This window comes from Podarcis melisellensis (genome assembly GCF_964234715.1).
Source record: "Podarcis melisellensis genome assembly, chromosome: 17".
Classification (NCBI taxonomy): domain Eukaryota; kingdom Metazoa; phylum Chordata; class Lepidosauria; order Squamata; family Lacertidae; genus Podarcis; species Podarcis melisellensis.
Window position 1 is genome coordinate 5,391,689 of NC_138534.1, and position 26,329 is coordinate 5,418,017.

Genomic DNA, 26,329 nt, shown 5'->3' on the forward strand with positions numbered 1-26,329 from the left:
TGTGTAAGCAATGAAACAATTAGTATAAAATAAAGGTTTTTCTCTGAATAGTCCCTGCTACCTGTTAGCCAGCCACAGTTGTACAGAGACACATATACATCTCTTTGGATTGGAAATGCGATCAAATGCCCATTCCTGGCTGCCACATGGCACTTAAAAACCTGCTCTTCCCTACTGGTTGTAGGGCACCAACTGTAATGATGGGTCACTGACCCTTTCGGAGTCTTTCCAGGAGAACAGCATTAGATGGTGCATCAGGGATGAGAGGGCAAGTGAGGAATGAAGTCCAGCTCAAAAGAACAGATCAACCAGAGATATTGTGCTTATTTGTTCAACTGGTCTTTCCCCCCGTATAATACTCAACTCTAACATACGAGACATAGCTTCACTGGATGACTGTTGTCTAAAACAGCCTTCAGTCATGGAACCCACCAGGCTCCTGAGAATCTCAGATTCCTTTTTTAAAATTAAGTTGCCAAAATGGAGATCCTGAAAGGTAAAAAGGGTGAATATAACATGGGGGCGGGGAGATAAAGGAACTCCTCCTTCGATCTCCTTCACAGCGCTCTACGTTTTCCAGTAAGTCTGACTATTACAGGCCTTGCCGTCCCTTATGAGGCCTGGCTAAAGGAATGGTTACCAGTTAAGTAGCTTGTGTGTGTGTGTCCTCCGCGCATTGCAGATCTATTTGATTACTTTACTCGATCAAACAAGGCAATATTTACATGATTTATTCTGCTTATAACGATCTTGCAGAATTTGGCATTTCTGGTCAAGAAATTTTAATATCTAATTGGCAGTAAACCAGCACATGGAGAGGGACCAAGGGCACATCCAAGTGTGGCCTATGTGCACCGCTCAGTTCGAAGAAGCTGATAACCAGTGGCTCCATCTACAAACTCTTGTGGGGGAATCATGGGAGCTGAGCATAAAGGGATCCCTGGAGAGGCAAGGAAAGGCGACCCATGAAAGGGTTTTGTAGGAACAAGAAAGCACATCAGAGGAAGAGGCTTGGATATTTTGCTTTGTTTTCATACTTCAAGTACATCCTAACCTGTTCCTGCTTCATTTTCTCGTTCTGCACAGGGAAGTTAATCACCTCTCTCACAGGTGAAACACAAAGGTTTGTTGTTGTTTTTTTTTTTGGGGGGGGAGAGAGATGTAGAGCATAGATCAATACTTTATTTCAGGCACCAAATACCACTTTGAAACCTGTCTTCCTAAAGCAGTAGACTACCTACCCACTTCCCTCCCACCCCTTTTCAAAGCTGCCACTCTGCAGCCTCAGAAAGCAATGCCAAGGGGGCAGGACCTTTAGCAAATCCCAGCCCTTCATGAATTTTGGACACAACACGAAGCTGCAGGAGTAGTTGAGTGCACTGGTGCTGTGCCCCTTGCATGAATGGGGAAGGCAGAAACATTTGTTCACACCCAGGATTCGAGAATAAAAAATAAATGGCCACATTAGGTGGATTGTATAACCACAGCAGTAATTAGGAAGACACCACACTCGGAAGAGGCAAGATCTTTCTTTTCTAGGAGTTAATTGACCTTCAGGCCAGCCTGCCAACAGTCTACGGTCCTCGTGGGACAGGTTCCCCCGCCATTTGCATGGGTCCCAACTGTGGGGTTCAAGGTCTACTTTCATCACAGGACAACCTGGGACCTTCCCAACATTGTAGAGTTGTCACCTGCAGCTTCTGACCTTGTGCCAGAGTCCATTTTGTTACCAACACCTCCTTTCCACGATGCAGCTAAAGGCCTGGCCCATTCCTAGGAAGTGCTGACATGGAATGACAAGTGGTGTGTTCTCCACCCCCCCGTCCCTCCTCCCCCGCTGCTAGGCACAGGGAGAATAGAAGAGTCAGCAGCGGGAGAGGCCAAGAAAGCCAACAAGCAGAGCGTCAGGGAGACCACATGGCTGGGCAAAAAGTCGGGAGCCTGTGGTGCGCTCCCAGATGTCAGGGGCCACATGTGAACAAACAGGGACTGACACCCAAGTGGGAAAGAGAAGAGAGGCTGCCACGTGGAGCAAGAAAAAACAGCCACGGAGGGTCCTCCTGCAGATGACCAGAGCTGTTCCTCAGAGATGAAGGCGGAGTGATTTCAAATGGTTGCAGGTTTAGGGACCCACTCCACTGAAGACCCTTCCGTTAGAAGCCAGGATACTAGTGTTAAAAGGGGGCAGGTGAAAGAACCGTTAACACACTGCTTAGCCCCCCAACCCCCTTCATGCTTGAACATTATTATATCCCCAGCTCCCAAGGGTGAGGGAACCTAGTGGGCCCTGCAGTCACACTCTGCTTCCGCACTCAGCTGAGCTTCTCTCCACTCCCAAAACCCAACCGGAAGAGTCCACCTTCCCACCACCCTATAAGCAAACTGCAACTCTCCCATTCAAAAGTGGGGAGGTCTCACTTAGGATTGGATCATATATATAGATATATTCAGTAATGAAGGAACGGCTGATGAAGGGGGAAGCCCAGCATGCCCCAGTTTGTGCGTGTTCCAGCTCCTTGCAGAGGAGGTCCAGTCCTTCTCTCGCTTCTCCCCCAAGCACATTGGAGGTTGGATGCAAAGAGCCAAAAAATGACGGGGCAAAAGGGCAGCCGAAGGAGCTTTGATCAGCAGCAGCAGAGGAGGGGAGGGGTCCCAGGTATTATCATCCTTCCTGCCAAAACATGCACCTAAGGGGTGTCAGGCGAACACAGGAGATGCAAACGAGTTATCAACTTTTGTCTGAACCACTGTCTCTGTGCAGGGCACTCTTCTTCATGCTTTCCAAGTACTCCTGTTGTGACACCGCCAGCACCGAAGCCAAGATCTCGTCGTCATCCCAGTCACTCAAGCCTGGCAGAAGACAAAGGGGTCGAAGTGGTCACAGGTGGAGTCATGGATCACTCAGCTCCTGCCTCTAGCCATTCTCCCACCACCTCTCACACACAGCCGACCATGCGCAGTCGACTGCATCATAGTTCCATGTCCACCCCATCCTTTGCCACCACAGCCGCTGATGCTCCAGACTGGATGCTTTCACCTTAATGACCACAATAAGACTCCACAAGGAGTGGTGAAAAAATACTTCATTTCAATGCTCCAAGCATTCCTGTTTCAGAGTTAGGAGTTTTCAGTTTCTGGCACTCAACCTAGTTCATCTGAAAGCTCTCACCCCTTTTCATTTTTGTAAATCAAAATCTGAATTTTACACAATTTTGGAATTGCAATTTTTTTTTTCTGTTCTCACAGGGCTCTATTATCCATGATTCTTTTTTATAGCACTTATTTTCCTCCTCCCCACCCACCCTACTGCCCACCATTTCCATAGCGTGAAGTCAGGGATGAATTAGGTGGGAAGACCACAAACGGAGGTACGTGATCTCCTCCTCCCAAAGAAACCAGCTGACTCCCAAGTGATTGTGCAAGGGCCAGGGAAAATGTGAGAGCTAGTTGCAGAATCTCGTGAAAATCCTGGTAACTTTGCCCTGAATCTTAGGCAATTTCCAGGGTTTTACTTTTTGAAATATGGCAACCCTGCTGAAAACATAAAATGAAAACAGATCTGAGGTGTGTTTCCAGCAGCCCAGAAATCCTCACTTAAAATAACTGCTCAAGCTGACTCCTCTTCTGTCACCTTCCCACAAGGCCTGGCATTTTTAGATTTGCTCAAGCTTAGAACGACAAATTTTGACCTGTCTCCTCTCCATATACACACTAAGCAGTTATATATATTGTGAAAAGCAGCCACTGAATGCAGGGTTCTGTACTGGAAAACTGAAGGAGTCTTCAGCTACGGCATCAGAATGCCTGAAAAGAAAATAAGGTTCTGAATAGCTAAAGAGCCACCTCTCCTTAACGCCTGAATGCTTGGCTCAAGGGAGGGCACTTACCAAATGCTGTTGGTGACATCTGCTGCATTATTGCCCGGCACTCCAGGGCTGGATACAACGATACTAAGGGAGGGGTTGCTCGGCCACCGCCTGCAGAAAGCTGGCTGCTTGTACCTGGGTAGGTGTGCAAATTGATGGTAGAATTATTTGCATGCAAAGGGGACATTCATCTCCTAAGGGCCAATTCTCCAACAATGCCCTGCCCCCTGGTATTCCTTTAAAGGCAATTTAAACTTAACAAGTTTGCAGGTAAAGTTTTCCTGTGATGGATAAAAGAGTCTGAACTCTGACATGTATATTAGTCTGACCATATTCTGGCATAATTTACCTATTCTCAGGTTGCCCCTTGATAGAAACCAGAGTATATATTGTGGGATGGCCAAAATCTCAGTGTTTTTTTATTTTGTGTGGTTGTTGTTTTTTAAAAAAATATCTCTCTATCAAACTTTTTTGTATACAGCTGTATAGTAAAAATATCAGTGATTTACAATTATTAGCTTGATGAATATTAGACAGACATATGCACACACAGAGCTAAAAGATGAAGAAATCCACAGGCAGAACCTCTGGCATTCTTTATTGGTAACTATCCTGCCCCATTTTTAGGGCTGTGTGGATTCTGTCTGGCATACTAGACATCAATTCAACACCCTGCAACTCTCTGCAATAAAATGATCCAGGGAGTCACCCAAGGCAGAGGGAAAGGTCATTATCCCGCACTACTGAGTCCTCTAAGTGACTGTGACACTCTTTGGCCTCCTTTAGGCCTGAGAATAGAGGGGCCTGTGTGAGGACTCAAATCCCTCTCTGCTGTGAGAGAAATATTAATCCAGAGGGTTACTAACCCCTTGCTCTGCTGGCCTTACCACTTTTCTGTTCTAATAAACCACCTCCCCATACCTTAAGATCTTCCAAATCCAAAACTGACAGGAGGTGAAATCTGTGGGTGTATGAATGGGGAATCCCTCCCATTCTTCTGTGGCACCTCAGTAGTAAAACAGCCTTTCCAGGTAGGCTTATCTGACTTTCCAAGTTCACTACTAAGTGAAACCTTCCCTCTGCCTCTGGGATATTTAATTCTGCTGTGTTTAGCTTACTTTAAGGATTTTCACTTCCAACCCTGCAGGCTCATTTATGGCTTCCAACCCATTTACAGCTAGATCTTATCAGTTGGGGAAACACTTTATGCCTGGCTTCTGCTGTACAGGACTGTTACGTATTTTTATTTTACTTACTTCATTTATTTTGAGATTCTAGGTTTTTTTAAACACAATCATTGTGAACTTCCTCAAGCAATGCAAGAGGAAAGGAGCTCCATTTAAAAAAATTAATAATAAGGTAAGGAAAGCTAAATATCTTGTCCTTTCCCTCATTCCCCTCTTTGGCTGCTGGATAGCTAATCTCCCCTCTCTCCTATCCCTTCAAAATGGCAGAGAGTAAGCAGTTGTGGAGAAATATACCACAGTAGTGCTTTATGGCAACTGCACCACAGCCCTTGTGCTCCCCCTTCTAGACCTACAAAGGAGAAGCAGCTTCTACAGGACCACAGTGTTTTGAAGCAGAATAGCACTATGAAGACTGGATCAATACAGAACAGCACTATGGTGTCTACAGGTGTGGTGGAAGCGGCAAACTGCATGACCTTGTCCTGTCACCTGGACAACCAGAAGGAGCTCAGAGAGATCTATGCGGCTTGCAGGTGTTACGTGTACAAGAAGAATGTGCCTGACACCTGGGGAAAAACTCGTTTGACCTGCACATGTCCCAAGTCACAACCAAGCTTGTCTCCCTGTGATGTAGTGGCCACGTCACCCAGCCCCTGCCATAGCTTAAGCCCTCTTGCTCCCCACCCGGAGGAGTCATTCTGCTCCCTGCTCTGACCCATGGGGCACTTACCAGGAGCACACGGCGAGGGGGGCTTCGTAAGTGCTAGAGCTGCGGTGCTCCCAGGGGAAGGTGGCTTGGCAGCATTCAGCTCATTGTGCAAGTCGGGGTGCTCTGGGGAAGACGCCGAACTGCGCTGGCGTGGAGAGCGGCCACTCCATTCTTCCAAACCGCTGGCTGCAGCCGCCGTGGCGGAGCTGCAGGTAGCGCTGGCTTTGCAGGGCTGTGGGGAAGGGAAAAGGTAGAGATGCTATTCAGGGCCAACAATCTTGCTGATCAGTTTCCCTGAGCCAGGCCAGTATTACAGCCAGTCTCAACAGAAGGGAAGACTCACTTCCCCACCTCTAGTGATCCCCGAGATGCCCCCAAACCCTCATTTCCCCTTCACACGTGGAGGAAATAAACCAAACCTGTCTGGCCTGCTTTTCCTGGTCACGCAGCCACTGCAAATAAGACTCCCTGGCAACCTGCTCCTCAATGGCCTCGTTGGTTGCTTCCCAGTCAGTTGCTCGCTTCTTATCTTCTAGCATTTGCTGTTCGATCCATGACTCCTCGGATGTCTTGATTGCATTCTTCATCAAGGACTGCTCCGCATACTACAGAGAGTGGAGGGAGTTCAGCAAGCCCACAGCAGTCCCAGGCTCAAACCCGCTGCCCAAGTTTGGTTGCATGTTTTAAACAGCAAAAGGAGATAAGCCCTCTCCGTCAGGAAAACAACCACAGGGGCAACTATACTTTAGCATAGTGCTAAGCAAGCCTCCTGCCAGCGCAAGGATTTCCGCTTGCACAGCAGGACTCCCTTCACCCTTCCCAATTTGTTTTAGGAGGCACCCCCGAGTCTGCCAAGCAGATATGGGAAAGGTGTGGGATACACGCAGGGGAGAAATCCTTGGGCTGACAGAATGTGCTACGTGGATTCTGCCCACTGCTGAAATAAAGAAATCTGGGTGAGAGTGGGAGGAACTTGCCCAAAGGTTGTCTTGGAAGAGCACATATCTATTCAATTTTCCCCTAGCAGATAAAGGAAAGGGTGAGATTAATTCATCTTAAATGCGGCTGGACAAGCTTTGTCAGATCTGGGGGAGAAAACAGGCGATAGTCTCCTAGCAGGCATCAGATATCCTTATCCAGCCTCTTTGAGGTTGGCTTGGAAGTGGCTGGGGAAGGCATCCTACAGCTACTACTCTTTACATGCTTCTTCACCCTGCTCTGCCAGAATCGCCACACGGCCACATCAGAAATGCGATGGTGATTGGCAGGCCCAGCACTCTGGACAAAATGCCCCGTCCTTCAGACGGGTGGGTTGATTCAGCCCCACCTTATTCACCAGATCAAGCTGAGCAATATCTGAGGCCTAGGGAGAGGACCTCTAGCGCCTCCATCTGCCCCATTTGCCAACAGAAAGAGACACCTGGAGAGGAGAGCAGGAGGAGAAGCTGTGAGACGAGCGAGTGGTTGGCTGGGGGGCTGTACCTCCTGCTGCCTCCCTGTCAGCAGTGGCACCACCACTCCCTCCCTGCACCATCATGCCTTCCCCCTCCCCACAGGTGAAGCCAGCACCTTGCTGCCATCTCCTGCCCCTTGTGGCTAGTACCCAGCACTAGCCATGACTTGGGCACTCAGTGCTGCTGGAGGATTGGCACTTCCTGCTCCTTGACCCCAGCAGATGCAGCGGCACACTCCAGGGGTGTGCTACCTCAGGGGTTGAGGAGCAGGAGGCAGCTAGCAGCTGGTAATGGTGGACACCCAGCTGTGCTGAGTGCTGGGAACTAGGTGACAGTCACGGTGAGGGGGAGGAGGTGGGGGGGCTTCACTGGGGATTTTGTCTCTAGCAGCACAATGTCCTGGGCCACTCCTGGCAGCATGGAATTTTCTTTTTTAAAAAATATATTTTTATTGATTTTTACATGAAATTTCAAAAAAAACCCATACAACATATTTTCTCATCTTATTCAGTGTTTTGGACTTCCATCAACCATATCTGAAGATTTTTCAATCTTTTATCAATCTGCATTTCATTAATTTCACTATTACTTTTAATAGTCCTTCACTAACAGTTCTCTTCAAAATTTTCTCTGCAATGTTTCACATAGTCCTCCTTACAAAACTTCTTGCAATCCCACTAGCGTAATCTGTTGATTACAATTGCTTTTCAGATAGTTCACATATTTACTCCAGTCCTCTGAGAATCTCTGATCCTGCAAGTTTCAAATCCTTCCTGTCATCTTGTCTAATTCTGCATAGTCCAGGCACCATGGAATTTTCAAAGGGTAGCAGCTGAAACAGTCATTGTAGTAGCGGCAGCAACAACTGGGAACTTCTGACTCACTTCCCTGGTTTGGCATGCAAGGGCATTTTTAAAGCCATGCCCTACCTGCTCTACACCTGGCACCAAACATAACACCAGGGGTGTGGCAGGTAAAGATGCAGCTGGGCCAAAAGAGGGCTTGCAGGCAGCACCAACCAGCCAGTTGCCAGTACCTGAGAACAGCCCTGTGCAAAGCCCCATGCCCAACACATAATATTATTCTATTATGTATTATTTTTTGCTTGTTCTCAGTAGCGTTGGTGCCCAGTTATTAGGCAGAAAGGCAGGATATAAATACATGCTGGTCCCACTTTCTGAACACAATGCATTCCCAGGAAATCATTCGTTAGGCGAGCATTTAAATTATTTCCTATGGGAATATTTCAAATTCATGATTTGGCTAATCTCCCTCCATGGTTTCTTCCTGAAACAGCTGCAACCAATTAACAAAAGCAAGCAAATTTGGAAAGCAATATTTTCTATTTATTTATTTCAAATTCACCCCAAAGTTGAGTAGCTGACCTTTTATAAAAATACAATACGCAGATCATACTGCAAGGTTACATGATCAGGCACACATCTTAGTCAACTGCATTTCTCCCTGTCCTCTCTTTACCCATCAAGCCTTACCTTGCCACATCCCAACCTTTCACCCCATAGAGGACACCCTGGTAGTGAGGGATACTGAACTCCTCGGCTAAAGAGACCTCCCTTCCCCAGAACCCATCCAGGAAAGACTCACCCCTGGCTTGAAGGAGGGCAGCCCCAGCCCCACACCAATGGTAGCCTTGTTGGGGTTCACCACAGAGTTGTAATGTATGTTGCGGTGATAGCTTACTCGGATGGGCTCATCCTCGTTCTGATGGATGCCATGGAAAGTGTTGATGGGCTCTGGAAGGGAAAGATGGCAGCTCAGTGAGAGGTGTAGCATAATCCCTGCCCTTTGTCCAAACATGCTGAATGCCATCACCACGCTTTATAGGGGCAGCTGAGAGGCTGGCATCCCCAGCCCAGGGCTGGCATGGGCAAGGGTTAGGGGACAGGAAGTAGGAGCCATGCATACCTGTGCCATACTGGTAAACCTCCACAGGTCGATTGTACATCTCTGCCATGGCCTGCATCTCAATATGGTTGCCGTGACAGTTGTTTTTCCGTTTCCGGTTGATGTAAGTGGTGAAATCTTCTGTTACGTAATTGGAAAAGTAATCAGCATTCTTCATCTGCAATGTGAAAGGGCCTCAAGGTTAGAAGGACGGAGAAAGGCTCCCACTTGGGGCAAGAAACAGCATGGGGAAGTGGGAGAGCCTTTCCAGGAAAGGATTCTTGGCACAAAACCATTAGGAGAGCTGAACCTGCAGAGAACAAGGGGCGCCCATGCTGCATTAGAACGGTTTTGCTCAAGGCAGGTTCCACATATATGGGGCAGTGGTTAAACAAATTAATAATGTTGGGCCATTTGCATAATTGGCCATTGGCTCCCGGTGGAGTACAGGGTCAGATTTAAGGTGCTGGTTTTGACCTTTATAGCCCTTCACGGCCTAGGACCCTTGTACCTACGGGACCGCCTCTCCTGGTATGCCCCGTGAAGGACCTTAAGGTCCATATATAGCAACACCCTAGAGGTCAGGGGCCCTAAGGAAGTTAGATTAGCCTCAACCAGAGCCAGGGCCTTTTCAACACTTGCCCCAGCCTGGTGGAACTTTCTGTCTCTTTAGACCAGGGCCCTGCGGGATCTGATCTCTTTTCGCAGAGCCTGTAAGACAGAGTTGTTCCACCTGGCCTTTGGCTTAGAACCAGTTTGATCCCCCCCCCTTTCTTTTTCCTTTCTCCTCCTATGAAGAGATTGCACCCTAATGTTTGGCTGGGGAGGGCGGGGTATGTATAAATAAATAAATAAATAAATAATGTGTAAAATGGCTCCAATCATGGATTTGGGTCATTTAACATTATTACCCCAGTCACATGGAAGCTGTAAACATACGACACACACACACACACACACACACACACACACACACACACACACACGTAGCAGCAGCAGCTTCAGTATAGTTGGGGTAATGCTTAAGAGTCCCCTCAGTGCCAACAGGATTCCACAAGGGAAGGGCCTGCCAAACACCTTTCAAGCAGTTTATGGATGGCTCCCTGAGCTGCAATTTTAAGAGTGGAGATATACATATACCTATGTGTGTGTATTTATCTGTATAATTTAGAGGTGGTTGGGAGAAGAGGAAAAGGAACAGTGGCTGTAGCATCAGTTGTACCATTTCAAAGGAGGAAAGGTATAATATTTTCATAGGAAGAATGTCCTTAGTGCCCAGAAGTAACAGCTGGAGAAGAAGCTAAAGCCAGGGATTTAGACAAGACTCACCAAGTAGTCCATACAGTGCTTCCTGACCACTTCATGCATGTCTTGGTCACCATATACCTGGTCAGCTGCAAAAAGAAATGAGAGATCATCACTGACCCAACCCAACAATTGCTTACCTGATAAGCAGAAAAGAGAGACAGGTTTGGAAGCACCTAGTTTTCCTTGCATGTAGCGCAGCTTCATAACTGAAGCTGCTGATTTACACCAAGTGAACCCCAGATCAGTTTCTTATTCCTCCAGTACTCAAAAACCCTGGGATGGTCCCACTGAGTGCTGTCTTCAGCATTCCAAGGGAGGGGTGCGTGGCTTTCCTCTCGTCTGCAAGCTGTGCATCATGGTTCCCTTCCCCCACAGTACAACAAACCGAGCAGATATAAGTGCTGAAGGTGGCCTTTCCCCTGACCCCCCCAGCTCCAAACCCCAAAGATAGCAATCAACATTTGGCTCCCAAGCTGCAGACACTTCTTGGGCACCCTTAAATCTTCTAGCTGGGGTTAGCTTCTTTAGTATTTCTCATTGCCTGTTCTGATTTCTAGCCACCAAATGTGCCAGATGTAGAGTTGGCGAGAGCACCCTTTAATCCTCTTGCTTTGAAAGGCTTTCTTTTGGTCCTCCTTTTTTGTAGCCTTGTACCATTTTGCTTGCTGTTGATTTATGGCAGTTTATTGCACTCTACTGAATAATATTTTGTTCTTTTCATACTGCTGTTTACTGCTGTTTGGGGCCTTTTGGCTAAAAAGCACCATATAATTAATTATAATTTGGAAGCATGTAACACTGATATCATGTGTCACCCCGAGGGACCTGACTGATCACATATTTAGGGTCAGGAAAGGAAAACCTCCCCATAGGACAGATTTTGGTTAGTAGCTGAGGCTAAGGCTTATGGCTGCAACACACCTACTCAGCCTGCAAGTACACTGTTACCTGAACTATGAGGACCTGCCCTCTTGACGCAGAGAGGTCAGATGAGTTCTCAAGCAGAAGCCAAAACAAGGACTTCTGCTGGGTCAACAGGGCTATTCACACCCTTGCCTGCTCTTGCACCCATACCCACACCCCTGGGGGGCTTAGGAGAACCATCAGAACAGCACACCGGGGGGGGGGGAGGTGTATGGGGATTGTTCCACGTGGGAAGCTGAAATGCTTTTGTTGATGGAACATTTGACATAGTGCTACCTTAAATTCCTCCCAGAGTCATTGATTCCATTAGAAAAAACATTTTAATGCTAGTTTATCTAGTTTACAGCTGGAAAAGTAGTGGGCCTATTATTTCTACTTTTTCTCTCTCCCCTGATTTTTTGTTTGGTGCTATTTGTGCAACACACACACACAGCTCGTTTCTGCACAGGCTGGGTCACCAAAAGCTTTAGTTGAGTAATCTAACAATTAAAACCGATTGAAACTGGGAGCCACAGTTCCATTATTTGTCAGCTAATCCACAACAAGGCAGCTAATGAAACTGATCAGAGCCAGTACTGAAACTGACAGATGCGCTGAACAGTAAGATCTTACAGATTTTTCAACATCACAAAAACTCTTTGCAGATGTGCAACCATTTCCAGGGGCAAGTGTAGAAAAACAACCAGATGCCAGCTCTGGGAGCATCAGAGAAGCAAATGTTGCAGCAAAGTGGATTACCTTGGAAGGCAAAGTAGCTGAGGGGTGGTCACAGATATCTGAAACCAATTACTGAAAAGTGCCAAAATCCCTTGCTATTTTGAGTTGCCTATATGGTCTCTACTTCAAAATACTGCTATTAACTGAAAAGACGTTAGGATTCAATATGCAGCACCCACAGGGATACTGAAGCAACACCATATTCAGACTCTACGAGATTCAAGCATCAATTCTTATTAAGGCATAACAAACGGAAATCAGTTAAGTTGGCTTCGCGTGGTTCAAACTTATCCATGGCTCTGGGGCAGTCAGATCAAAAGAAAATAACGTAAGGGGTTAGGAAGAAGAGGAGAGAACAGCCTCCTGAGTTTGGAAAGGACTGGGATGGGCCACGGTTCAGGAAGCAGCTGGGAGAGGGGTCACTGTGCAAGAAATGAGAAAACGTAATGAAAAAACAGTTTCAACAGCATTTGTGGCAAGTATAGAGAATTCCAGTCATAATCAGGGGACTTGGTTTATAAAGCTCAGCAACAAAGAAATCCAGATGACTCTCCTGAGCTACATGCCATGTCCTGAATCTCCCACCCAGCCCAATCAACTTACACTGAGGGAGGCAGAGAGAAGAGGCTATCCTGGGATGCTTGTCAGCAGCCCTTACCTGGGAATAGTATTTTGGGGAGGCACATTCCCGATGTGGAGCCAGTGGTGGCAGAGACAGGAGAATGAGGCTCAGATCATCACCACACCCAAAGGTGAGAGTAGAAGAGAAATGCCAGGAAGAAAAGAGACCTGTGACAACCACACAGGACCACAAGGTCAAGAGATAGCATATGGAAAAAAGTTTCTAAGCCCAAGAGTAGCAAGTGCTTTGTACATAGCGAAGCGTCTTGGGATGATGCCTCTGCTGCTTCTCCAAACACAGCAACTTTCTCCTGCTTCTCTTCTCTTCTCTTCCACTTTCCAGCAATCATTTCCCCTCCCTCTTCCCCTTGCTTCCCTTCCCATGCCTGCTTTTTTCCTACTTCTTCTCTCATAGTCCACCCTTTGAACCTTCCCTCCTGCCTCCACAGCCTGTTTGCAACCACTGCTACCACCTATGCCTCAGGAATTGGAAAGATGTTCTTGCACCCTCGGTGCATCAAACACTAGGGCTGCTCTGGGCCAAACGGGAGCCACAAAGACTCCACAGGCCACCCATAAAACAAACAGCAACAATACCCCCGTAAGAACTGTAGCCATAAGAGCTCCAGTGTGGGGAGTAAAATGGTGGCTGTTTTTGCACCACCATATCTTGGTGCCAGAGGTGACAAACTCCAGCAGCACCCTCCAAAACTATAATAAGACAACAGCACAAGCCCCATTCAAATCCTCTTGTGCCACTCCTATTCTTTCTGGGGATTGTGCACAGAGTACGTTGTGCTCCAACAGTCAAATCCATTTGACTTGTGCCCAGCTGCCTTTAATGGCATCCCAATGCACCCGCTTCACCTTGCCTTGTGAGACATCCATATGATGGAATGGCAGTGGCCACTTCGGATCTTGAAATATGGGTCCCCTCAACAAAATTTAAAATTGGCTTTGTAATTTGGAATTTATGTGATGTGATTTGATTTGATTGGCCGGTTAATAAAAATTATTTAGAAAAAAAAAGGAATGGCAGTGGCCCTTAACCTTCTTAACTTTCCCAGTTAAGTAGCAGATTTGTAATACTGAAAGCCTCTACTGCATGAAGAGAAGATCCATGCCTGCCTCAAGGCACCATGGAATTAGCAGGTCAGAAGAAGGTGGCTTGCCTTGTATGGCAGCCCTTGTATGTACCCATGAACAGCAGGATGTTGAAAATGGCACATGGGACGGTGTAAGGGTGGGGACCCCAGCATCACTCATCAAACACAAACAGATCACCTTCTAAACATTGTGCTAGTAATTTCATGGCATTTCCTATAACAGTGCAAGGGGCTGAAGAGGCAGTTCCCTATCTGTACGTGATAGCAATAGGACACTGCCTTCTGAGGCTAATTTTCTAGGCCCCTCAAGGTAGCAGCAGGAAAGCAAGACAGACAGATGAGGACGGGTCAACAGCTTTTTGGCGGGCTGTGCAATGCATCAAGGGAGTATGTGACTCATCTCTAACCTCTATGTAAACAAGGATGTGGTTTCTGGTGTGGGGAAGTAGAGCTGGCAGTTCCAGCAAGTCACATGGGCATCGGCTTTTCTACGAAACTTCTGTTGTGGTCACCACCCCAAGCCCCATTTTTGTTGATGATCTGTGCACGTGCACAGAGGCCCGCTCAGTAAAGACACAAACAGAAACGAAAGCCCTAGTCCATGCTCCAAAACATACCCCAGGAAGAATTAGGGCCATGATAAAACTTTGGTAGGAAATGGGAGGCTACAGTTGCATACAGTTATTTTCTCCGTTAAGGAAGGTTTATGTTGCATGCTTACTGTGCTTGTTTTGTTTTAACTATTGCATTTTCAGTTTTTAGTACTATAAAGTGGAACCTCACGTTACGTACCGCCCTCTTTACGAATGCTTCAAGTTACAAGCTCTGCTAACCTGGAAGTAGATGGCCCTTGTTGAGAACTTTGCCCCGGGATGTGAGTGGAAGTTGTGCGCTGCCAGCGCAGCAGGAGCAGGAGGCGCCATTAGCGAAAGCGCACCTCATGTTAAGAACGGTTCCGGGTTACAAATGGACCTCTGGAACGAATTAAGTTTGTAACCGGAGGTACCACTGTACTCTGTTTTGTTTTTTGTGAGACACCTTGAGAATACCTGACTCCCAGCCTGTCTTTCAGGCTGATCAATTGTTATTCTTAGAACAAAGCTATAAAACATACAATGGCTTTCCACAGCCTTCTTCCTCAAGATCTGGAGGGAGGGTAAGGGTGACAGGAAACTTTTTTTTCTTTTTAGTGTAACATTTCAGGGCCTGATGGTTACATCTTAAAAAGTAGGTAATAGCAAAATTGCTAAAGAGGAGAAACACAGAAACAAAAGCAGCCCCGATTCATTTCATTTCATTGTTCAGCTTTTACATGACTTCTAAGAACACCTACTGAAATTATTCAAAAGCTGACATAAGATTGGGTGTTTGAGGGCAAACTTACTGAGTTCACATACTATGTGAGGCACAAGTGGAACACAACACCATGCACAACTACAAAGACAGGCAAACAAGGCTCGCTGCATGTATCTAAAATGTCTCTCTGACCCAGGGACTTGCCAGGAAAGCAAGACATGAGCATCGCTGAAACTCCTGGGTGATTATGCCTCATACAGTTTCAATCTCAAAGCAGTTCAAATTCACAGAACTTCCGAGGTATCGCTGCTGGTTAATAACTCACATAACTCAACAATAACCTCAAAGCGTTTCTGTGAAAACTTCAAAACATGGTGCTTCTTTTCTGCAGCCTTTTTATAGGGTGGGAAGCGGTTCTGCTGCAAATGACCCTCTTCACGCTTTTCACCTTTGGCAAGCCTTTAAGCCAGTGAATCTTGAACAGCTTATTCAGGACACCTGGCACCAGCAATGAGTTTTGCATGGTGGGTCTTTGCTCTCATGCAAAATCAGCTGTCTCAGAAGTAAGCCCTCTGCCATTGGCCTGAGTAACCTGATGTCAAAGCCAGTGAAAATGAGCAACTGCAAGTCTGGGCAATTTTGCTTCAACCATTGGCCCAACTTAAATATATTTATGCCAAAAGATTTTGAAAGCTGGCTCACATCAGCGGAATGGTCTCTAAAAACAGCCAGCTTCCGTTTTGGAGGCATTACTACAATCACTTCCTCTGTATCTGCTGTTCAGAGGTGAGTTTCAGTGCTCTTGTAGCCAAAAAAGCACCACCGGGGCACAAGGCGCAGGTATCAGCCGGTCTGGGGAAACCCCAATGGCAAAACAGAATGATTTTACTGCAGGACTTGAATCACATTTGAAGATGGAAAGAGGTTGTAATATTTCCCCACAATATTTCCCCACATAATTTTAAAATATTTCCAGTATTTTAAGTGTGATAGTGCATCTTTTAAATGTATGTAGGCGGGGTAAATCCCATCTAAGGTCCTGTGAACGGGGGGTGGGGTTAAATCTCATTATCTGAAGAGAAAGCTAAGCACTATGGGTGTATTTTTGCTGCTGCTACTTGGTAGCTTTACTGTTTGAGATTTTTTAAATGATGAATTATATTGTCTATGTGATATTCTTCTTAGTGCAGTGTTGTTACTATATATATATTCCTTCCTGGGACCTTCCTGGTGAAAGGTGGATTTAATAGATAAACACTTAATGAATAAATTATATGCCTGGACAAAAAGGAAGCCACTACAGGTTAGGAATAACCTGTAACTATAAAACATTTCAAAACAATGCGCATTGCAATGGAGTAGGGGATGCCTATCAGAATTAGAAAAGAGAGGAACTGGTCTGGAATAGCCACAATAAAGGAATGAGGCAATCCAAGCCAAGGTTGCTACTGGATTGTTAACAAGATGGAGATGGCCAAAAACCAAACCAAACCAAATGAGAAAAAGAAAAAGAAGGAAAAAAAGGGAAAACGGTAGGTAAAGGCTGTGTGTCTGCAGTTTGGCACATAGATGGGCTGGTGGACAAACCCAGGACAGATTACTGCAGGAACTGGCTGCAATCATTCCTTTCCTGAAAATCCAGCTCTCTCTGAATGATTTTCAAAAACTACTTCAAGGACAAAGTTGCACTTTTCCAGATATTTCTGTTTATCCAAGCCCCTGCCAAACCCCCAAGTCAGATGGTCAAGTTCTTCACACATTCACGTATCTCCAGTCAAAGGGACTCAGGAAGCACAGTTAGCACAGACCTTTGCCCCTGGCAACAAAGACACAGTTCTAGGCTAGATAAGGGGCTCACTCCATCTTTGTTGCACACACACAAACCCTGGTAAAAACTCTATAATTGCGGAAGGAACCTTGCAATGGCAAAAGTGCTACAGGCTTTGACTGAACTGTGCAGTCATGCTTCCATACCTATCACACCACAGCGCCACCTGCATCTAAACCACTGAGCCTCCTGGGCTTGCCAATCAGAGGGTCGGCGGTTCAAATCTGCACTATAGGGTGAGCTCCTGTTGCTCTGTCCCAGCTCCTGCCAACCTAGCAGTTCGAAAGCACACCAGTGCAAGTAGATAAATAGTTACCACTGCAGTGGGAAGGTAAACAGCATTTCCATGCACTTTGACTTCCATCACGGTGTCCCGTTGCACCAGAAGCAGTTTAGTCATGCTAGCCACACGACCTGGAAAAGCTGTTTGTGGACAAACACTGGTTCCCTCGGCCTGAAAGTGAGATGAGTACCGAATCCCATAGTCGCCTTTGACTGGACTTAACCGTCCAGGGGTCCTTTACCTTAACCTACCTATCATAATCTTAAGTAGTTCTTCGTTTTCCCCAACCCACTACCCTATTTATCATTATTCCTTCCCTCTACCAAAAACAACACTCAACCCCTTTATCAGACCCAACACTCTTACAGTAGCCTAGCAAACGCTTTGGACATACCTGCAACAATGTTGGGAGCAAACCACTTCTGACATCTACAAGAGCCAGAAGATACCACCCCCACAAAGTAAGAAATTATGATGAAAAGAAAACAAGAGGCGAGTGGGAGCATTTTGAAGAATACTTTTAAAAAGAGTGGTATTAAGGTTAGCTGGCAAGTGGGATAAGTCTATGAGCGGCAGTAGACAAGACAAAGGAATGGAAAAGGGAAATAATAAAGGAGAAAGGAAACATTAGAAAACTAAGAATATGAAATAGGATGCCAGTAGAAGATAAGCTGGGAAGTCTATATAAAACTAAGCTAAGATATGAATGGACGTAATATGTAAAATGTAAAAATAAGAAGATGATACCACCCCCACAAGTCCAACTCATGCCTTTTTATAACATATCCTCTGGTGTGGTGGTTGTCAATGCAGTGCCAGTGTGCCCTGCCCATCAATAGGACACCTGCAAAAGGACTCAGTAAATGCATCCTCAAAAATCTACAATGAACATGTGACTGTTTGCCCTTCCTGCTCGATTTCATGTTTGAACCGGTTTGGCTTCTCTTATACTGAACAAGTCCCCTTTAACATGACCACATTTTGCTGGCTGCCAGGATTGGATACCCACCCCTCCATTCTGTTCTGAACAAGAAGAGAAGTGCAAAGAGCTTCTTTATGTGAGCAAGGAGGCCCAAAAAGGTTGCCAATGGTAACCCCTGTGGCAGTCTGCATCCATGGCTGGGGGAAGCAGCCACCACCTCCATCTGTATTAACCTCAAAGCAGCAACAACGCTTTTTAATAAGTCTCCCTAAGGTAGTACAGTGGTGCCTCGCAAGACGAAAGTAATCCGTTCTGTGAGGCTCTTCGTATAGCGTTTTTTTTGTCTTGCGAAGCAAGCCCATTGACAGCTTAGCGGATTAGCGCTATTAGCGGTTTAGCGGCTTATCAGTTTAGCGGATCAGCTGATAAGCGGCTTAGCTGCTTAGAAAAAGGGGGGGGGGAGGGAAAAAACCCCGCAGGAACTTGCAAGACATTTTCGTCTTGCGAAGCAAGCCCATAGGGAAATTTGTTTTGCGAAGCGCCTCCAAAACGGAAAGCCCTTTCGTCTAGCGGGTTTTCCGTCTTGCGATGCGTTCGTCTTGCGGGGCACCACTGTATATTGTAAGGGGCTGGACTAGACAAGCCTCACGGTCTCTTCCAATTCAACGTAGGCATCCCCTTTTTCTTTAGCTCTGAGCTTCTACAATTTGATACAGCAATGTTATGATGGAATGAGGACAGCTAGTGGCAGAATTTATAGCAAATTTATAGAAAATACGCTGACCATTTCCGTGAAAGTGTATAGAAAGGCAACTTAAGCGTTAACCACACATTTTGTATCTTTTTCACACAGCAGAATTTCGCAATTGCCTTTCTTCCTCCCACAACCTTTACAGACCTATCCCCCCCCTTGTTTTTTTGTCTGATTTCAAGGTTACAAATTTTGCAACACCCAGCTAAGAATGACGTCCAATCCAGCAGATTTCTGCCAGTTTGCCTAGCGTAGTGGTTTTCAAAACTTGTTCCAAGGAACCCTGGATTCCTTAGAAGCATATAAGCAGTTCCTCAGTGAGAAGATAGTAAGGGTGGACATGCTCTACAAAACAGCTTCATCACCATTTCAAATCCAATCACCCCTCTTTCAAAGTTTTAGCACCAAAACACGGAGCTTCCTGGATCCTGGATGCTACTCCAAGCTAAGCAGACTTCAGACTTGCAGGTTCTACCTTGTTTTTTTTACTAGGTCCCCCAGATGGAGCCTGGTACAAAAGATATGCCTTTAAAACTTAACAGTTATGAGCCCATGACCCACAGGAATCTTCCTTCTCCTAACCCCTTGCATTATAAATGGCCTAAGACTCAAAGACCTTGGTAATGCCCATTGGGATTTTTTGTTACACTCCCCCCCCCCCCCGTCAGCTAACTCCCATGCTATATACCACAATCTGCTTCTCAGAGATCCAACACATTTCAAAAGTGGTTTGCCTTATTGGAGAGGGGGCGGTTTTGCTTTGTTTCAAAAAACACAAATTTTAACTGCCTTGGACACACAGAACTCACTGCACACTTCTTTGCATCCTGGCTCTTGAATTCTGTGCTAAAAACCCACCAAGTTGGACAAATGCAGAAGTCTGAGAGTTCTACACGTATCTTACACTGAAAACCTGAGTTTGCAAGGAGTTTGTCAGAAGTTAATACTCAGCAGTAAGGATTTCCTGTTTTTGTCAAAAAGTCATTGATCCAAAAAAAAAAAAAAATCCATCGTGCTTTCCACTTGCACCCTGCTCCACCCACCAGCTCCTGTTGCATGTTTTCCTTTGTCCGTGTGTATTCTTAAACACAGCCATGTTTCTGTTCCTCCTACAGCTGAGGAGAAAGGCTCATTCCAGAGAGAGTAAACGAAACCGAATCATGACAAGGAAACTGAAGAGCGGCCTTTGAGAAAAGAAATCAAAGGAAATTCATAGATTGTGCCCATGATCTCTTCCGCTACTGTAATGGCTTCAGGCCCATTTCCAGGACAAGAGGCCAGAGGTCGTATGTGTGTAAGAGAAAAGTAGTTCCATGCTCTGGGAGACTCCAATCCATCACAGAAGATGGGGTGGGAAATGGGGTGGGCATGTTGTTATAGCCAATATTTTTACTCAGAGTAAACCTACTGAACTCCTGCCAACTTGGCAGTTCGAAAGCACATCAAAGTGCAAGTAGATAAATAGGTACCACTCTGGCGGGAAGGTAAACGGCGTTTCTGTGCACTGCTCTGGTTCGCTAGAAGTGGCTTAGTTATGCTGGCCACATGACCTGGAAGCTGTACGCTGGCTCCCTTGGCCAATAAAGCGAGATGAGCGCTGCAACCCCAGAGTCGGTCACAACTGGACCTAATGGTCAGGGGTCCTTTTACCTTTTTAAACCTACTGAAATTAATGGACCTAACTCAGCCATGTTTATTAATTTATTTGGTCTACTCTGAGTAAAAACGTAGTTGACTACCAGCCCCAGACAGCAAGTTTTAAAGTGACAAGGGCTCTGTTGAGATCTTCAGTACAGCAGTGTCATGCATGAGTTGGGCTGAGCAGCTACAGGTATCCTCCTTCCCCCTCATTTCCCTACCAGCTTTCACCTTACAACTGATTTCCCCCAGCATTTAGAAACTAACACCTTCTTGAGACTCTCTCTCCTTTTGAAAAACAAAGTGAGTCACCCAATCGAGTATGGAGGTCCTCAGACCCAGTCATGAAACGTTAGAATGGCGCCACACTGAAGGAAAGGGGAAAATCTGCACATATTTTGATAGAAACTGAAACTCTAGGTAACTTTTTAAAAAACCCAGTTCTTTGAAAGTGGAATTCCCAGTGGTATTTCCCATGCTCAAGTGCAAAGTGGCATTAGCCTTTTATAAAGGGCATTTATAAAAGCATTTATAAACCTCTTAATATTAAAAAATCCTATCTCTAAGTAATTCTACCTGTTTAACTGAACCTGCTGTTAGTCACGCTGAGCAACTCTGGAAGGGTGGGGCAGAACATTCTGGTAGGCAATGGGCTAAGTTGCAACTAAGACTGGGGGGCAATCACCCTCCCCAATGGGCACAGCGTAATGTGAACAGGTGGTCTTTCGCCCCACTACAAGAATTTGGGTAAAGATACAGGTGGGCTTTTACTAACAGTGAGGTGTTGGTGCTACTTTGACTATCATTATTTACAGCTAGTGCTGTGCAGCTTGATCCTCTGCTTGCTTACACTGAGCTCAGCAGTGTAAGTCACTTTGGCTTGGACAAGATAAAGCAAATAGCAAATGCAATAAGTAACAACAACAAATAACCAACTCCAAAGCACACATACAAGTTGATTCCCTGCTCTGGAATCAACCTTTTAAAGTTGTGCAGACTGTTGAATTGACTAAGCAGCTGAGTTATGGTTTTGGGTACATTGGCAATGTTGGCTTGCATTTTTGTTTGGAAAAAACCCCCCATGAGGAACATGTAACTAATACATATCTCATCTGCTAAGAACAGACCTCCGGAACGAATTAAGTACTTAACCCAAGGTACCACTGTACTTAATTCGTTCCAGAGGTCCGTTCTTAACCTGAAACTGTTCTTAACCAGAAGCACCACTTTAGCTAATGGGGCCTCCTGCTGCTGCCGCGCCGCCGGAGCAAGATTTCTGTTCTCATCCTGAAGCAAAGTTCTTAACCCGATAAACTATTTCTGAGTTAGCGGAGTCTGTAACCTGAAGCGTGTGTAACCTGAAGCGTATGTAACCCAAGGTACCACTGTAGAAGGGAAGGAAATGGCCTGCTGTTCACCTCCCAGTGGGACTCACCTCCCTCCTATCTCACCCCAGGGCTTCTATAGAACCATCTTATGATTACAGCTTTGTCTAAAGAAAGATTACGTTTCCCCCCATTTTATTGCAACTTAAAATAACCAAAAAACCAATAAGTTGTAGTTAGCCAGGTCCTACTTAGAGTAGACCCACTGAAATAAATGAACTTGTGTCCATTAACTTCAATGAATAGGGCAAGCATGGCATACCACCCAAAGCTTACTGGCGTAATCTTATGAAAACTGCTTGGGGGGGGGTCTGCTTGAAAAGTGGCATATAAATACCCTAAATAAATGGCCATAGTGAATCCACAACGGGGGTGAGGCTTCAGAGATCACTCTCTTAAATCACACTAGAACCTAGATCTCCCCAGCTCTCGGTTCTGTGCCAGCACATCAACTTCCTCTTTTCATTTAATCTCATTTCCAAAGAAAGGACAAGAGAAACCACAGAGCCTGTTGTGAAGACTTTGCCTCTGGTTGGATGTTCCTTTTCGACAGGAAAAAAAGACGAGCGCAAGAGAAGGGTGGAAGTGACGGCAAAACTGTCAATGGAAACAGCCAAGTTAAATGAGAACACTTTGTACCGCAGCAATGGATGGATGCAAGAATATGACGGCATGTCCCATCCTGTTACTTGTTTCCAGTTGGAGCATCAAGAATACCTCTAGCATAACATTGGTGGTGCTGGCTTTCCAATTGTCCATCCTAAAGGAGACCTGAATGCCAAATGTAGAAGCCTCTCTTGTTATATTGTGAGATGCTCTGAGGACTCTTTAAGCAGGATATTATTTGCTTAATAAAATAAATAAGATTGAGAAGAGATTGTAGGAAGTATGGGGCTCAGGGATCCATCTTGGGACCATTCCACACATTGCATGGAGCCAAGACTAATTTTTTTTTAAAAAAGAACATTTATAAACCACTCAGTATTTTGTGTATTCCACTCAGTATTTATAAACCACTCATTTTTTTTTCTGGGGGAACTCAGGGGTAATAATTATTGGCACCTTTTTTTTAATTATATGATATTTTATTAAAATTTTCAGAATAAGACAATAAATAGAAAATAAATAGAAAAAACACAAGAAAAAATACAAAAACACAAAAATACAAAAGTACCAAAAAACAGACAATTGACATAGAAAAAAGAAAAAAGAAAGGGGGAAAAAAGAAAAAGGAATAACAAAAAAAATCCTCTTTTTTAACCTCTCTTCTTTAGTTAACTTATTTTCCTGCCTTCCTCACGTCTCCCTTTTCTGTATTCCACTTAAAAATTGGTTCAGCAAATTCATCCTATTGGTTTATCCTTTATTATTTTTCCTATTTTTGGCACCTTTTGTCCCACAAATATTAAAAGTATGGCACTTACTGTAACAACTCTATGCATGGTGAGTACTGGCACCTTATTTTCCTTAAAAAGCACTGTATCTATGTGTGTGTGCAATAACAATGAACTGCGGCCCATCATGACTCCCCAATCATAGTGCTGGTATGATAAATTGTTTTCAGCCATGCCACTGTGATCGTCATACTCTAAAGAGTACACTTAAAACAACTTAGGGCGCAATCCTCTGCACTCTTACATGAGAAGAGTCTCATTGTGCTCAGGTAGACATGTACAGATTTGCATTTCATCTATCCTTATATTTTGATTCTGCTTATAAATCAGAAGTTTCACAAGACATACAGATATACACCTCAAAAAAAATGTGATGTGCAAAATGGTTATAGGAGCACAGAAGTCCCCAGTTCTGAAGCAGTGTCAAAAACCCATTTGGGTTTTCAAGCAGACACTGGTAAGTACATATTCCAAGATTTTGCTGAATGCCTAAAGACGGAGCATGCCAGAAAATAAAACCAAGGCCCGATCTAGACAGATCAAAGAAGCAACTCAGTTAAATGTGTTGTCAACTTCATACAGGGAAATCCCATTGGTGATAAATGGGACTCCACAGTGCCATCTGGTGTCAGTGTTACAATGCATATCAAGCACTTTATCTTTACGAATGTAGCTGAGTCCCAAGATTCTCAGAAAGCCAACTACTGCGTCAGAATCCAGAATCTTTGTTAGTGTATGCTGATGATACGTTGAACATGAACAGTACAGAGCACATGAGGAGTAAACAGGCTCTGCCCAGATGAGCAGAGTGGACAGATAAGAAAGGGGAGAAGTAGCAAACACACTGACCTAAGCTATCCACCGGGGTTTTCTCAGAACAAAGTCCTAAACTCCACATCCAGGTTAATTCATAACACATGGGACATAGTGGGGAGGCCAAGCGTGAGGGAAAAGCAAAGTTGAGGGGAACCAGATCGGAGAGTATGGGCATTGGCAAGAGTACAGACTCCAAGATATAGTGGCTAGCAACACAAAACAGATAACACTTATCTGGTGGGGGCAGAAAACACAATGGACTCAGAGGCTTCCGAGAATTCTGAACACTCCTGTCTTTAGCACTGTGAAGATCCAACCACACACCATACTAAGGTGGGACAGGGGACCATGAAAGGCTGTTGTTTTACAATACTAATTATGTGGAGTCCAATACAATACTATTTTTTGTGGAGTTTACAATACTAATTTTGTGGGCTGAGGTACTACACAAGATACAAAAAGCTTCCTTACAAATAAATAAATGAAAATTGCAGGTTCTTTGCACACTGAAGTCTCATCCAATATATTACATTTCATCCTTGCATGATCCATTGACAGAACTGCAGGACCAAGAATACAGCTATCCCCATACAGTTACAGGGTACAGGGTGCCATCTTTGTGCAAACTGTATTGGCGCGAAACAGTCAAGTCCAACAAGTCAGCATGGATTTTCATCCCCAAGGTGAAACTTGTACAGTGAGGAATAGCTGCCTAGTGCTAAGCTTTATGGGTGTATGGCTTATCTTTCCCAAACAAACCACTAGGATAATAAGACTAGGATAATAAGAACAAACCTGGGCTTCAGCTCATGGGGTATGTTTGGAGAGAATGAGGTCCACTTGCACTATTAGATTTCCCTCCTATCCTCCTCCATGCCCCCTAAACCTGTTCTAGGGGGTCTACCAAACACACCGAATAGTTTTAGGGGATACAGTCATACCTCGGGTTGAAGTAGCTTCGGGATGAGTATTTCCGGTTGCGCACTGCGGTGACCCAGAAGTAACAGAGTGCATTACTTCCGGGTTTCGCCGATCGCGCATGTGCAGATGGTCAAAATGATGTCAGGCGCATGCGTGGAAGCGGCGAATCGCGACCTGCGCAAACGCGGGTTGCATTCGCTTCAGGATGAGAACGAGGCTCTGGAACAGATCCTGTTCGCATCCAGAGGTACCACTGTATGGGGGAGAAGTCCCATTGCTCAGGCAGATCTTGTTCTGCGCATGCAACAACTTAGATGAATCCCACCCATAGCTTGTTTGGAATGAGGCAACCCATGAGCTCAGGTTCAGAGGCAATACTAAATCGAAGCCATGGCTTAGTTCACAGTAGCACAGAAGGAGCAGTGGAGAAGTGAAGTGGCAATGCTTTTCTCACTGTGCACCATTATATTTGCTTATCTACACTAAGTCATAATTTAAGCTCAGAATTACATGCAAAGCAGACCATTCTTTATTCAGTCTTTCGTAGTAACCTTCAGAAACAAGAAGAGGTAAACAAGGAAGCATTACTGATGCAAATACAGATTTGGAAATTATGTAGAATGAACAAGATGACCTCAAGCACTACAAATAAGGAAACAAAGTTCAGTAGGAGCAAGTGCAAGGCGCCAGACTCAAGGGACTAAGGGCAAGTATTTTGTCTGGGGACAAAAAAAGGAGGAAGACAGATATTACAGGACCTTTGTAATTCATAAGACAAGGAAGAGCTGAAGCAGTGGGATAGCTGCATATAGCAGCAAACACAATTCTCCAGGTACACTAGGCAAAGTTTCCCTGGTAAATATAAGGTAATATTTAATTATAGTTTATGCAGCACACTGGGATTTGCAATAGCATCCAGTATTGATCACTTTGACTCACAAATTCATTCATTCATTCAAATCAAACCAAGTAGAAGGAAGGACAGCAAGAATGGCTGAAGAAAGAGATAACTACTTGCACATGACCAGGTGGAAGAAAGCCTGATCTTTTTAGTAAGAAAAGTAGATGGCAGGTCCCTCACACACCCTGCCCCCCACCCTAAATTGGTTTATGGCCAGAGAACAACAACTCCCCATGTTTGGGATCTGAACAATTTATCAATATGATGCCACAACTATCCAGGAAAAAATTTGGGTTATGGTGGAAAACTTGCTTAACATTAGCACTGTATGTAAGATCAATGATAAAGGAAGATTACTATTGAAAATTATTACAAAAAAGATGGGAAGGTTAAACAA

The 26,329-nt window shown here is 45.1% G+C and overlaps 1 protein-coding gene across 2 annotated transcripts in view; it reads right to left on the reverse strand.

Moving 5' to 3' along the window:
* Nucleotides 1–715: 715 nt before the first annotated feature.
* The window catches only part of OTUD5 (OTU deubiquitinase 5), a 47,150-nt gene continuing 21,536 nt past the window's right edge, over nucleotides 716–26,329 (reverse strand). For both annotated transcript variants that reach the window (XM_081894341.1, XM_081894340.1), the window contains exons 3-9: nucleotides 10,451–10,515; nucleotides 9,143–9,299; nucleotides 8,822–8,970; nucleotides 6,182–6,367; nucleotides 5,784–5,994; nucleotides 3,888–4,001; nucleotides 716–2,850 (exon numbers count right to left, since the gene is read on the reverse strand). In XM_081894341.1, the coding sequence (XP_081750467.1) occupies nucleotides 2,729–2,850; nucleotides 3,888–4,001; nucleotides 5,784–5,994; nucleotides 6,182–6,367; nucleotides 8,822–8,970; nucleotides 9,143–9,299; nucleotides 10,451–10,515 (1,004 nt within the window). In that variant the 3' untranslated portion in view covers nucleotides 716–2,728. The remainder of the gene's footprint in view (nucleotides 2,851–3,887; nucleotides 4,002–5,783; nucleotides 5,995–6,181; nucleotides 6,368–8,821; nucleotides 8,971–9,142; nucleotides 9,300–10,450; nucleotides 10,516–26,329) is intronic.